Source organism: Oculina patagonica, chromosome 3, assembly GCF_052425735.1.
Source record: "Oculina patagonica isolate OP01 chromosome 3, crgOcupat, whole genome shotgun sequence".
NCBI classification, from domain to species: Eukaryota; Metazoa; Cnidaria; class Anthozoa; order Scleractinia; family Oculinidae; genus Oculina; species Oculina patagonica.
The window spans coordinates 6,065,359-6,080,639 of NC_135760.1; the positions used below are offsets into that span (position 1 = coordinate 6,065,359).

General features: G+C 39.7%; 3 protein-coding genes across 3 annotated transcripts in view; 1 reads left to right on the forward strand and 2 right to left on the reverse strand.

Annotated features, from left to right (window-relative positions):
• Window positions 1-3,238: 3,238 nt before the first annotated feature.
• Window positions 3,239-15,281, reverse strand: part of LOC144645123 (protein spire homolog 1-like) — a 15,771-nt gene continuing 3,728 nt past the window's right edge. Inside the window, exon 2 of the transcript XR_013569226.1 lies at window positions 3,239-3,357. The gene's annotated coding sequence lies outside the window, so the exon portion shown is untranslated. The remainder of the gene's footprint in view (window positions 3,358-15,281) is intronic.
• Window positions 3,371-6,443, reverse strand: LOC144645124 (protein spire homolog 1-like). Its single transcript, XM_078504603.1, has one exon. It carries the CDS (start codon window positions 6,323-6,325, stop codon window positions 4,451-4,453), a length of 1,875 nt encoding a protein of 624 aa, XP_078360729.1. The 5' UTR covers window positions 6,326-6,443; the 3' UTR covers window positions 3,371-4,450.
• The window catches only part of LOC144645235 (ras-related protein Rab-23-like), a 16,214-nt gene continuing 12,595 nt past the window's right edge, over window positions 11,663-15,281 (forward strand). The window contains exons 1-2 of the mRNA XM_078504731.1: window positions 11,663-13,599; window positions 13,828-15,275. Of these exons, the coding sequence (XP_078360857.1) occupies window positions 13,445-13,599; window positions 13,828-13,954 (282 nt within the window). The 5' untranslated portion in view covers window positions 11,663-13,444 and the 3' untranslated portion in view covers window positions 13,955-15,275. The remainder of the gene's footprint in view (window positions 13,600-13,827; window positions 15,276-15,281) is intronic.

Below are 15,281 nucleotides of genomic sequence, written 5' to 3' on the forward strand. Positions count from 1 at the left end.
TTTTTTTCTGTCCCAGGCAATAAGAGGATGTCATATGAATGTGTTTAACCACTGGACTACCATCATTTGTTTGTGTGTTCTCAGGTCGCCAAAGTTTTCAGATTCGAAGGGGGCCTGGAGCAGGGCGAGATTGTCTTCAAGGTGGGTCGCACAGTGATATTTGGTGTTGGTGACAATATCTCCATGCCTCTCCCCGCCCGAGAGGCGATTTTGTCTACATGACGCCATTTTGTGTGTGGTTCGTGATCAGCCGGCCGCGCGTAACAAGAAAAGCAATGATCGAACTTTGGAGGATTTTCTACACTTCAGTACAGCACTCGGGGCTAAACTTTACAATACCGGGCCACTTCGAAAGCGTTAGATTCGCGGCAACATGGTCCGCGGTCCTGCAGACGGCTATAATAATAAATCGATTGCCACCGCGGTCAGCGGTCCCGTAGTTGATGAGAGTAACAAAACAAGTAACACCGTGGTCCGCGGTATTACAGTGTCTACAGTCAATGAGAGTAAGGAAACAAGTGCCACCGGTTAGCCTTCTATTCACTTCGGTTAGCCTTCTATTCACTTCGGTTAGCCTTCTATTCACTTCGGTTAGCCTACTATGGTAAGTATGCACTCCGGTTAGCCTACTATTCACTTCGGTTAGCCAACTATGCACTTCAGTTAGTCTACTGTTCACTTCGGTTAGCCTACTATGCACTTCAGTTAGTCTACTGTTCACTTCGGTTAGCCTACTACGTACTTGGATTAGCCTGTTTACGGCCGTTAGCTCTCGATAGGTGTAAGGGAAACACGACATATAGTTTAAATTAACGAAATCTGGGAGTCAGCTCCCTGGTGGCTCGACTCCACCACGGTGTACTTTATATTAAACATTTTTCCTTTTTCCTTTAACAGCGGTACAGCGGACCGCGGAACACGGTGGCATTATTTTATATATTCAAATCAACTGCGGCACTGCGGACCACGGACCGTAGTGGCAGGAAAAAATACATCTATATCCCATTATTTAAGAAATTTAAATTTACTGTAGCACCATGGACCACGGACCACGGACCACGGACCATGGACCATGGACCACGGTGCGGCGTAGCATTATTTATAACATTCAAAACAAGTGCGGCACCGCGGACCTCGGAGACAGGAAAATAAAATTCAAAATTTATCATGGCACCGCGGACCGTGTTGCCGCGAACCTTACGCACTCGGAACCCGAGGAACAACGAAAGAAAAGAGAAATGACGGGACATTAAACTGGTGGAAATTCTGCGCTGATTTGACTTTATTCTTAAAAATTAAAATTGCTCCAGAGCACTTGTCTTAAAAGCATTTTTAAATGAGGGTGATGAATTTACAGAGGTAATGTTTTGTCGAAGATTGTTCCATTGTCGAATGGCCCGCGCCGTGAAAGAACGGTGTTCTGCTGCTAACTTGAACAGTGGCATGTAAATTTTATCCTTAGATCTTGTGTTGAGCGAGTGGACTTGAGATCTTGACGCAAACTCATTGCATTATATATCGAGCTTCGAGTGAGGTGCAGTCGACAACTATTTTCCGCCTTGGCATATTTTATTTAAGTACACGTGTTCGAAATCTTAACAAAGCCGGTATCTCACCGAAATTGCTTCAAATCAACACGAGGACAGTGTAAAGCACTTTTATTCATAAAACATTAATTCAAATTTACTCCTCCTTAAACAAATTTATTTCGTTGCCATACAAACCCTTATAAATTGACTCTTCTTAGGGTACTGTGGCTCTTATCGTTCGCGTGGGCTGCCTGTGGAAAGATCAGTATTCAAATTGCTGTCTGGAGTAACTTGAGTCCGTTTCCTTTGCTTTTTGAACCATCGAATCTGTAAGTTCGCTGTCTTGCTATGAACTGTACCACCAGCACGGACGATTTATGCAGGTTTCGATAAAACTTGAATTCGAGGGTTAAGCCAATTCGCCATGCCCTCCCCAGAGAGAAAAACTTGTCTGTTGTCATTGCTGCGACAAAACACGAGGGAGTATTTCTAGTTCATTTCTACAAATAAACACAAACTTATACCAACATTTTAAAGGACCAACCCTAGCCTGCGTAGCAGGCACGTATAGTTTCTAGCGCGCGTATGGGAGAAACGCGAAAGGCGCGAGAGGGGCACGCAAGCGATCGCGCACTCTTTTAAACGCGCTAAAAACTACACAGACGCCTGCTACGCAGGCTAGACCAACCCCTTCTTCTGTACAATTCACTAATCCCTATAGAATTTTCAACAAAAAAAAAACATTTAGAAAATCACCAAGAACTTTTAAAGAGTTTATGAAGCTTTGCATTGAAAAGGATGTTTAGGATAACATGAAACCTCGAAAAGATAATTTAAGAAAACTGCTCGAACGTAGTGGCCCCTCAGGCCGGAGCTTATCCCGGTTTCCGTAGGATGCAGTGACTAGGAGTATTTCTTCTCTTCCCCCCGCCCCCTGAATGGGATGCTAGTCCATCGCAGAGTTACCTCAGCATACACCTGGGTGGAGAGAAGCATTATGATAGTAAAGTGTCTTTCCCAAGAACACAACGCAGTGAGTCCAGCGCGCTGACCATAAGGCCATCGCGCCTCCCACTCCATTAGTTAAAACTTGAGTAAATTATGTCATTGTAACTTTTAAGTCTGTGTACATTACGGACCCTAGAACGTGACTATTCGACTGAAAGCTATTGAGCCAAACTGTTATGTAGTACTGTTTATTATGGGTCTATTATGTTGTACAATGTGGTTCTAACTTTCAAGTCTTTAGATAAAACAATAGTGTGTGATCATTCAAATAAATGCTATTAAGCCGAACTTTTCTGTAGTACTGTTTATTATGCCGTATAACGTTGTTCTAACTATCCAGTCTGTGGATGAAACCCGAGTGTGTGACTCTGATGCAAACGAAAGCCATTGATCTTGAGCTGAACATTTATGTGGTACTGTTTATTATGTTGTACAACGTGGATAGGTTCTAACTTAAAAAAACGCTGTAGCTAGCTAGTTAGTGTGTGGCTATTCAAATAAAATCTATCAAGCAGTAACTGTCCAGTGGCGGATCCATACCTTGAACTAACTAGGAAGACCTTTTTTGTGTGTATACACCCAAAAAAAATTAACGGGGGGAATCATTAGAAAAGTGTCTTCTACCACAAATAAGGGGCCCGGCCCCTTGCGCCCCTCCCCAGGACCCGTCATTGCCGGCTAAGTGAATTAAGGTACACATCTTCGAGAAAATGTTCTGTTTTATTTCACAGCCCTCACTGTACAATACATATAAGCTCTTTTATCTTACATTCTTATGGAATATAACGGAAGCCAGCTCCTTAATAATATATTCCAAAAACTAAATGTTTTATGTTAAGTAACTGGGCATGACAAATAAATAAGTAAATAAATAAATATATATACAGAACGGATTATCTTTCTCTTTTAATAATTGCTTACGATATGAATTAATTATAAACGGCCATTAATTCCGGCCACCTTTTATACTTGAAACTTGTGAAGAAATTCACTCCACTCGTAATTTAATTATTAAATAAGCACAACAAACTGGAAACGTTATGGCTAAATGACGTTTCAAAATCCAACATTTTAGCATTCCAGTTGCATTTGGAGCTATGCCCACAACTGCATTAAGTCCAATCATTATTTATCAATTTAATATTTTTTATTTAAATTAAATAAGGCGTCTGGAAGCAAACTTGCCTTTTGCAATACACACTAGTCGAAATTCAAAGAATAACTACTTTTTAAATATCTACCTCAGTATAGAAAAAATTCATATAATAACGGGTAAACGCATTTCAATTTGCCCAATATACCACTGAAACCATATTCTATCAAACTGTCTTTACAATGTAAATTCGGCTGTAAATTAATTAACCAAGTTTCTCACCCGCAATCCCACAATGAACACATTAACTGGTAAAGCACTTACCCACTTAACATTGTGACAAGAGCGACGCAAAGATAAATTATGTATTTTGTCACGTACCAGAAACTCATAACGATGTTTTAACGTGATCCTCAAATTTACTATTTTTATTTCTTTTATTTTACTTCTTCTCAGCGCCAATTTGGAAAGTACTTATTTACGTTAACGTTCTCTCGAAACTAAAATTGTCACCAATCCCGACAAGCCGTAAATTGTAAACTGTATTTAAGCGGTAACTACGTCATCGCATCTTAGTGAATCGCCTTTTACTTCCCTTTTACTTTGTAATCCAAATATGGTGCTTAAAATCTTAAATAATCCGAATAACGACAACTTCCTCGTGAGTTTCGGCACGTTCTGGATAAATGTCTTTAGATGCAACGCCTTAATTTACATGTAAGCCAAGAATATTTACACCTGTCCAAAGTTGTCTGTTATCTTTTCTTCTTTTTTTGCTTTCATACTGTTCACCGCACGAATGCTGAAATTGTCTATGTATCTAGCAATGCATAATTATGAACCGCTTACATGCCAGACAAATCTTGTGCATTCTGCCGTCCTCTGATTCACCTCCTAAATTAAGGTAGCCCACAAATGGCCAGGACATGTCCGCGATCCCTGAATCCCTGTTATTCATGTTGACTTCTTCCTGAAAAATATAACTCGATGAACTTTCCACGACGTGAATACAGGAATAACAGACCTTACACTCGCAGATTTCACAAACGCGCGACCACTTTCCAAATAAGGAGAATTTCCTGGACTGACAGCAAAAACACAGTCTCCCATTGGCCAGATCTTTGTAGAGCCTTTCCTCGGGATCCAGGGCGCCCAAGTCAAGCAAAGCTAGTGTTCTGCGCATGTGTTTCACCTCCCTCAGGGTCATGTAGATTTTGGACGTTATGGTGACGGTACGAAGCTTGTCGAGAGAAGGAGGGAAAACTGGGTTACATTCGACGTCGTTCCATTCAAAGCTGTTGAAATTTCTGTTCTTGATGCAGTCCTCGTCGTCAAGCGACAGGAAGCTCGAGTCGCTAGAGTTGCTTGCCCTTCTCACGTTACCAAAGATCTCTTCGGGTTTACTGAACATGTTGTCGTCGTCAAATTCATCTTCGTCGGCCATCGTAATCTGCGGAGTTGCTGATCGGCTGATAATCGGAGATGGATCGATCTCGACGGTAGATGTCGAATCCCAGCGGTTAATCAGCTCCGTTAATTTGATGGCTGGTTTCAGACATTTGCGTTTAGGTGGTGTGAAGTCCATTTCATTGAAGGAGACGCCAATCTTTTCCTCTAAGTAGATCTCTCTCACGCTCTTTAAGACCGGTCTCGGTACATGCTTCAACTTCGGCGACGATCGGATCTCAGTCAATAACTTGTCGTGCAGGCTCGGGCTTTTCTTCGGGGATTGCTTCATCTTGCGAAGACTTGCCCTCGATAGCGGTGGTCTCGAGCGAATGAACTCCAAGATCACATCGTGGGCATCTTTCTTCACTTGAGCGGTGATGGCGACGTGGTTCAAAGTGTGGCGCTTTGAACGAATATCCTTAAGAAGGATCTCGTAAGGCGAGAGCTCGTATGAGACGGGCGGCAATTTCGCGTGATCAACATGTCGTAAGCTCACCCCCTGTCGCAGCTCCCTCATAACTTGTAGCCACAACTGAGCCCACTCTGCCGCTTGTAGGCTTTGCAAGAACGCCCAATTTGTCGGCCCGACTCCTCGACCCCACGTTTGTGCGACGAGAGCGCGCCCGTTGCACAGTTGATGAAGAAACGCGGACAATTCCACGGCTTCGCTTACGAGCGCTCGGCAGACGGCGCGAAAATGTTCTCCGGGGTCCATAATGTCCTTCGGCAGGTGGCTAGCACACCGGTTCAAAACAGCCTCCAGCGTGATGTCCCCGCTTTTGATTTCTTGATCCGTGTTGGAACAATTGCTTTCTTGTTTCGATGGGAGCCTTCCGCGAGGGCTCGGTAAATCGAAATAGCAGTTGTCTGGAAGCGAGATTCCTTCATCACCTTGATCGCAATTCGTCATGTCCAAAATCAGTCTCTCGAGTTTTTCATCGAGTTGTCGCTCCACAAACGCCTCCATACCGTAATCTAGGCATTCATACACAACGCTTCCCAAATCGAAAAGCGCAGCGGACTCCTCTTGAACCGCGTTCGATTCGTCTATCTTGCCAAAGAAAATGCTGCCTTCTTTCCGAATTTCTATCGTTGATAGTTGAATGTCGATCTTCTGCCGTCTTAAAGCCCCGAAGCTTTCTTTTCGAATGGCGATCAATTCCTTCGCACTTTGATAGCACACAGCCAAAGCTTGATCTTCGCTCAACGGAGCTCGAAAACATTTGAGAACCTCAGAGAGAAGCATATCGTTTCTCTGCGAGGCGAACTCGCCGAAGACACCTTCCGCGACGGTTGTAAAGGCAAATTTTTAACGTGATAGTGAGAATTCGAAATTTCCTTCACCTTTCGTGGGTGGTTTCATTACAAATTCACACGGCTTTCTGAGGCATTCGGTATTCCTCAACATGATTGGTCGAGGGAAGCAAGTGACATCGATAAATATTTTATTGCTGGCGGGAATTAAATTTACTCCATCAATAGAAGCAACATATGACGTGTTTTCAATACTGCAAAAAAAGAGAAAAACTTACATTATTTTCATAACACCATTTTGCTACGTTTCTACTCTCGAGGGAAGACATTATTTCGCGGGTTATTTTTCTTTCCACTGCTGACACGATTAGGTAGATAACTTTTAGATTTTGAATATATAATGTTACGAATATTTTGTTTGAAAAGCATTTATCATCTTAAACGTGGACAAATGTTTTTGACGTTTCCTCTCAAAATGCTTTGTTGGCGCTGCTTTTTAAGGAACTACCACAGTGAGCTTTCTCTTCAGTATCAAGGATAATTTGTAAACACTCTACACGAAATTTTCTCTTTAATCATTGCCTCTCTCGTTTACTTTGAGTCGCCTTTGTTTTGGACTCCCAGGTCGATGATGATAAGGCAAAATTCGCCGTTTGTATCTTGAAACAAATTCATTGACTGTATTTTTCAAAATAATACTCTGTTATTTTTCTAAGGTTGCACAATTACTATGCAAATAGGGTGCCTACATTACATTTAAGTCTCCGTATTTCAATCATTTCATCCGGTCAATTAGAGTTGCTTTTCTTTTTGAGCTGATTTCATCGCATTCAAATTCAAATCCATAATAGGAAAGATTCTATGAATAAATCAACAATGTCTAGCTAAGCATGTTCATTTTCAAAATTATTTTTTTTTTGGTCGCAATTTTTGTCACGTAGCTGAAAGACGAAAACAAAAAAGGCACATTTTTTTCTTGTTTTTTTTTTCCCAACCAGAAAAGTTTACTGATAAAATAAATAAAAATAGTTGCACGAAGGTTTATCAGACTTTATGAAAATTTCATTCGGTCGAATACAAAATATAAAACATAATCTCATAGTATCTAATTTATTATCCAGCAAGTTAATCCATGTCCCATATGCCTGAATTTCAACAGCCATATAAAAATATTTTCAATGAAAGAGCCCAAGGCCTTCCTTGAAGGTGGTTTCGTTAAAATGACAAAAAAACAAAACAAATGCCGGCTAGATTCGACATCGCCTTGAGTATTTTAACGCCACAAAACCATATATGGCCTGAGGTCGTGATAAGTTTAAATGCGGTATTGAAATCAACAAGAACGTAACCGATTACATACTGCTTCATATTTTTTTATAATTAGCAGAGCTTTTCTCTTACTGAAGGAAACTTTGGTTTCAATAAAAGTACAGAGGAAAGGAGTTTTAAAAAACTCGTTTTGGAATTTTTCTCGTCTATCTCTGGCTTGCGATGAAAGCCTAACTCGCTGAGATCATCTCAACGGCAGGCAACAGATAATTAACAACAGCTGACGCTGTTTTTCCAAGTTTATCAGTATTATCATATTATTATTCTGCGGTTTTCATGGCCAATAACATCTTCGTTCAAATATTCCCAACAAACTCTTACATTAAGTTTGGGATGTGCCTAAATCTTGACACGTTTTCACATAAGATGACAGTTAGTTATAATGCTCACTTCAAACACTTTTTATATCATGACTTTCCACTTTCAACTGCCCACAATGTTACCATTTTAAATGACGTCTCGTATCCCCCTTCCCTCCCCTCCCCTCAACCATTTTGACTGCTCTCGAGTCAGAGGTTGAAACAGCATAAACTTATTACAGGATTACTGTCTTATTAATTTTTTTTCCGCACAAAACTAATAACATCGAAAGTTAGCTTGAGACATGCAACGATTGTTTATAGATACCCACAGGGAAATGAAATGCTTGGAGCGACAGGAACTGATCTCAACTGAATTAAAGGCGGTAACATGAAAAGAAAAGTCAGACAGCGGAGGTGTCTGAGTTGGTACAATAATATAATGATGGAGCTTGTCTAACTGAATATGATCTTGAAGATAAATCTTAAGATATAGACACCGCAATCCTCAGATTCAACAAATAGACGTTTAAATATTGTTAATATTGTGGAATCAACTTTAAGGGACTATGTCAAGGATTTTGACAGAGAGTTTGAACAGCCAAAATTTATATTTGTGTCGTAGGAAACAAAAATAATTTTTATAGACAGTTGCTATTTTAAAGGACTAAAACTGGTTAAAAGCGCGTTTGGCTGCAGATGGCTCGGATGGAAATGGATTGCAATTTGAAAACATAAGCCAACGTTTTCAAATTGTTTCGCGCTCCTTCAAAAAAATCGATATTTATAGCCGAAGTTTGATTTCTATCCCTAAATAAAGGTTATATCCTTCGTTAAATGTTCAAAGATAATGTTTTTTATGGGTAAAGTTGCCTACCACTTATTTCAAAACAGTTAAGACCAAAAAACTGCGAAATCCCCGTGACATAGTCCCTTTAAGTCTCTATGCTGATCAGTGCTGGACATTTAACCAAAACTGACGAAAGAATTTCTTATCATTTTGGCGCCCAACCAAAGACTAAATTTAATAAATTCACTATATGACAAGTTACCCGGCAGATAAAAGGGTTTCTGATTGCTGAGTTGAAACCAAAACAATCATCTGACGGGTGAATCATCAAATGCAATGAATCAATCATGCTCTGATTGGTTAAGCAAGTTGCATAAGTTTCTTTAACCAATTATATAAATATCCGCTCTGCAATGTTAGTGATGAATGAATAGTGAAATTCTTTCCCAAAGTACATACGTATTTTACTCCAGACAGAGAGCCGGCAACTTAATTACAGTATTCAAAGGATAGGGGTGGTTAAAACTATTTTTCTTAAGACTGAGCATGGCCATTATACGACGGGCGCCTGAATTTGAGCCACAAATCTCTAGTGTTTTATGAGCGAATAGCCGAGTTTATTAACGCTCATAGAAAACAAGCTAAAAGCGAGTAGTTTATTGCTAATAGTCTTAGTAGACTGGTCACAGCCCTCTATTTTTTCGTGTTTTTCGTGCACCTGGGAACGAGGTTGCTTCGATCGTTGAACGTGGGTAAAGAATTGTGAGAGAACTGGACGCCAGCGCAAAACAGGAGGCACGAGGGGGTGCTTCGCACTAGTTCGCGCTCGCTTCGCTGGCTGTTTTCTCTTGCATGCGTTCTTTTGCGCGGAAAAATAGAGAGGCCGTGAACAGTCTATGAGACATAATAAAGGATAGTACATGTAGTCAGAAACCAAACTAGGTATTTTTAACCAAAAACTAAACAAGAAGTGATTGATCGTGGTCTATCAACGAATATGATCAACGATAACAGAGCAAATCAGATTCGTGGATTTGCACCAGAACGATGAGGGTAGTACTTATTTCATTTAGAAAATATCCTTTACAAATAACTTTTGATTAGATGCATGACCACTGTTTTTTCATCAGACGTATTCCGAGTACCTGCATTTCTCGTCTTTTTATATAATCAAAATAGCAAAAGCGCGCGCATTTTTCATTGAGCCTGTTGCAGCATGCATAAGTTTGACTTTTGTCGGGACAATGGGAAGGGCAAATGGCCCCTCCAAAGTCCCAAGTAGGCCTTTCTCGATTATGCTAGCATTTTTTTCGGCATTTTTTTCGTTTTTTCTTGAAAAAGAATTGCAAGCATTTTTTGACATTTTTCATGACTGTGATCCAGATTTCAGCACTCAGAACTCAGAAGGATAAATAATCCTTAAATTTCACAATTTTGATAACTTAATTTGATAGCTTTCTGCCTGTTTCGAGTCGACTGTTTGTGCGTTGTGTTACTTGTGTACTTGTGTTGTGTTACTTGTGTGTGTAAACAAACGAGGAAAAAGTATGGGTGGTCAGCGGGTAACTCTTTCTCTTGCTCAATTTTTTTAAACAATTTTTTTTTATTTTTTTCAATTTTTTTTATTTTTTTAAACAATTTTTTTTTTAAATTTGTTTTAAAAAATTAAAAAAAAAAACTAAAAAATTAAAAAAATTGTTTTATAAACAAACAGTTATTAAGTATCACCTATTGTTGATAAGAGCATATAATGTAAGAGTTTGTACGTTTTGTTTGAAATAAATGCTCAAACCATTCTTTGGAATTCAAGTGTCATTTTTTTAAAGAAATCAGGCATTATTGTAGCATTTTTGGCGCTTTAACAAGCGCTACGGTTTATCCCACGTGAGTTTTGAGAACTTGTCGCTTCATCTTAACTTATCTTCATTAAATTTATCTTCATTCGTGATTCCTGGATTTGGACCTCCTTCTTTTTGTTCAAAAGGTTTTTTAAGGGGCCAATTTTTGTGTGCATTTTTATCCAGGGACGCGCGGTAACCTACGCTTTCCAGATTCCAGAACTAGCAGCCTGGGTTAAAGTTATAGTTAAAGTCAAAGTTTGTTAGTTGTCCCCATTAATATGGCTTTTCAACCAACTTTTAAAATATACAAATAAGATAATGATAACTAACAAGGTTCAAGGTTCAAGCTCGGCTAGCCAGGTCATCGCAATTTTTGTTCTTTGTTGAGCAAGACGCTCTTGCAGTGCCTCTCTTCACCCAGGTCTACTAGCTTACTAGTTTAGGGACCGTTCATTTGTTATGGGGTGGGGGGGGGGGGGTCTGGTGGAATTTGACAGATAGTCACTGTTATATAAAGGCTCCCCCTTCTTCGTCGGAAATTTTTACCTGAAACCCCCCCCCGAAATCAATATTTTTTCCATGACCCCCCCCCCCAAAAAAAAAAAAAAGAAAACAATAATCCAGTAAAATTAAAATTTATCAAGCCTTGTGACTAAGGAATGTATCGGTGTACAAAAACCACATTTCCTCAACTGTTTATTGTGGATGCCGTCTGTTAGTGTTTGCAACTAATAAGCTGTTGGGTTGAGTTAATGCATGCTCCCCCGGGAAAATTTGAATTTTCAAAACCTCAGGAATGTTATTTTGGGCATTCTGGCAAGATTGTTTACTATTACAGAAGCCCTCATTACAACACTTAAAAGTAAAATTATTTTCATTGACCCCTTCCCTTACAGACCATATTTTTTTGGCTGGCTCCCCCTTTGAAGCCATATTTTTCATGGCCTCCCCTCAAATCCCACAAGCCCCCCATCCCCCCCCCCCCCCCTCACCTCATAAAATGAACGGACCCTTACCAGGGATAGCGCAGTACGCTTGACTAGCCGCATTTAGGGGGAAGAAGAAAAACTGCTGGTCTAATGCTAATGCGTGGCCGGTATGGGTCACTTTGACACAAAGCAATTTTTTTGCTTCTTTTATAATCGGGAGGAATTTTTCGTTTAAAGGATTATTGCCCAGGTGCATATATTGCCTTTATGTTGCAAGAAACTTTGCGTTCCGAAAATTTTAGGTGTATGTAAAAATACAACACCGCTACTGGTCCTTGATCAGAGAAAAATCTTAATTCATACCGTAAAATGAACATCAAAAGACTGTGGGCATACTGTTACAACATAAATAGAAATCAACTTCAAAAGGAAGGTAATTTACTGAAGAAAAAAAAAAGGTTCATAGAGTTTGATCAGTAATGTATACACGTTCCTTTCATTGCTTTTACTTTGCGCAAATAATTGTTGACCACAAATCTCTCAACATTTTTAAAATTTTCCTGACTTCTGGTTGTTATGTTGACAATTTAATTTTTGAGTTGTTTTTGTCCATTTGTCTTTTTGCGGCCTCTTTTGAAGCTACAATCGGCGATTATGGACATGGTTCCTGCTTATCTCACCAGCCCTAGATTAGGGTTAGGATTAAGACATCTTTTAGGCGGATTCTAATTTTAGCGAGTTTGGCGAAAATCGCGCTAAATTTAGTACTCGCTAAAATTTATCTCGGTCAAAATTAATACGCGTGAATTTAAGTACCCCCCTCCACCAACCCAAAGGAAAAAAAAATTAAAAAAAATATGCCAGACAGTGCAGACACATTTTCTGACATTTTTAATTAACTTTGTTCTTTCGGTAAGTGCAAAGGTGTGTTCAATTTTAAGAGAGTTTGTTCTTTTACTGTGTTCGTTAAAAATTGCTTTACACGACATCGCTAACTTTGTAATTTTCGAAAAATTGCTTAATTAGATAGTCGCTAAGTCTTGCTCAGAGGAAATCACTAAAAATTACGGCCACATCCCCACCCCACACCACCTGGGGAGTGTACAGGTTTCCGCGTAGCTTGCGGGATTTTTCGCGGCGAGTGTTTTAGTTTCGGTGATGGAGCGAAAACGCGACAAAGCCGCAAGGCAATCGGCTAGTGACCTTGTCTTGTCCTCGCGGCTCAGCCGCCGAAATCAAAGCACTCGTGCGAATTTTGAACAAGAAAGATAAGACGAAATCTGTGTGATGGCCACGGTCACTGCACTTTGCAAGCGTCCTAGATGTGTCTGTTGTTGCCTTAACAAGCGCTCAGCAAGTGAAGATCGGAATCGCCACGAAAATTCTGTTTTTATTATATTTTTTAAAAAGAGATAAAGCTAATTATGAAGTTTAGTAATTGTGTTAGCCAAGAAGACAAAACATTATTTTTCAACAAAAACAGTGTTTACATTGTCATGGCAACAGCGCCGCCAAGCCAATTTACCCATAATGCTGTGTGTCACGAAAGCTCGAGGACGAGCCTTGGCTGAAAAATCCACCTTTTTCCTCCCGATTTTGTCACCACAGCCGAATTCCTCGAAAGTTATTGCTCACTTCCTGTTAAAGCAGTAAAAGGAAGACTTTGCATAAAAGGCCACCTCATTGCTGAGGTACGCGATCTGTCTTCGCATTTGTGAGCCGTTCTTTTCTGCATCGAAGCTCGGCTGCGCGCACACAAACCTGGGATTGTCTTGCCTTTGCAGCAATGCCTTGTTATTAGCGGAAGAAATTGTCAAATTTGCCGAGAACACGGAGGGTATTGTTCGTATTATCAGAAGCTATTGATTTGTTTTCACTCACGGACCACGTTTGGGTAATTTAAAGACGCTTTTGCACCTCATCATGCGAGAAGAAGACGTAGAAGTTGCGATCAAAGTAGTCGTGGTTGGAAATGGAGCCGTCGGGAAAAGTAGTATGATTCAGAGATACTGCAAAGGCATTTTCACCAAGGACTACAAGAAGACAATAGGAGTGGACTTCTTAGAAAGGCAAATCAGGTTAGTGAAAACAATGCGAACGGTTTTGATTAACTCTCGGACAAGCCTCCAGGACTAATGATACACTCTATCAGAAGACCGCTTGGTGATTTTGTGATAAATGTTATGCGAATCGTCTCTGCATATTAAAGCAGTGTTTATAACCGCGAATCATCGTTTGTGGGTATAAATCTACACTCGTAAAAAAATGTTGTTGTTAAGCGATCTTTTATTCGATGTATTTTACAGTGTACGGAGCGAAGATGTTCGACTGATGTTGTGGGACACGGCCGGTCAAGAAGAATTTGACGCCATAACGAAAGCTTATTATAGAGGTGAGCTATTCGTACGCTACCGCTGTGACTGTCTGTATTAAACAGTGGCTGGAATAAAACTGTACAATGCAATCTGAATATTACAGTTTTCAAAATTATTAAGCTAAGTACAAGAGTGAAAGAACCTTTTAAGATTTGTTTGTTTCGTCGGAATCGATTTCAAAGAAAACTCTCGAATTCCACTGGGATTGTACTTTGGAGCGGCAGATTTTCTAAAAGCTTTGCACTACTTTTTGTAATTAAATTATACATTTTCTGATCATTTGCCATTCAAAATATATGTGTAGGCTGTGAAGTATGAAAATAATCGATTGGATTTTTATGATGTGGCTACCTGTTCGCTGTGGAAATTTTCGATGATTTCCTATTAATTTTCGAACTCGCAAATTAACAGTTGACTGTTTGTGTGGTTAATTTTTTATTGAGAAGTGAAATGAAAGTAAATGAGCCATGCTCACCCTCTAGTGAGTTTATTATTATTATAATTCACCGTTCCTCGCAAAATCGGCGCACCCTTAACTTCGACCTTCGTAAGCAATTTTTATGCAAGTTTATATTGATTTCTTGTAATAGACTTTGGCCTTCGCATAAAAACGACTGACGTACAAAGAAAATGTGTCGTTGGTTGTTTCAAGAGTTTTTATTGTGAATGCCTCCGTTTTTTACGGAGATTATTGTCTTTGTGTGCTTTGTATTGTCAAACTCTTTTGAAGAGAGCGTGAGTTATGAAACACAATGGGGCTTCTTGCCTACTATGAAATCCTTTCCACCTCACTGCATCTGGTGAATTTTAAAGATCAAAAGCATTCGAAACATCATCGGTATAAATCTTTGTGGAAATCACTGACAGTTTCTAGTTTATCCCTTTACGAATTTGAAGAACTGTCTGGATTTGTAAATGTATATATTTGGGATTAAAAGGGCCCCCCTGAATTAAGAATATATTGTTCATTTCCTGACATCCTTTGATGTTAATATGGAAATAATGATGTCACTTCTGTGAAGTGTTGACATTGGAGCTGTGACAAATACTGACCCGTGAATTCCACTGATTGGCTGGGATTTAGAGTATTGGGCAAACAAGTATTCACAATCAATTTACTTGTAATTAAAAACAGAGACATTCTATTGTACAGATTCAGTGTTAATACAGTTTTTAGTACAGTGGAATTCTGGAATTAGGATTTTGAAAAGTTAGCGGGACAAAATTGCAGTGTGGTTGAGTGACCTTGAGTGGAGCGAATCCAAGGAAACAACTTTTGGTTTGATCGAGTTGAGTTTGAGTTGGGTGGTAAAATTACTGTGTTTGACCGAGTCAAATCCAAGGTTGAGGTCTTTTACCATAGTTAGAGTTACCACAAGGTTAGA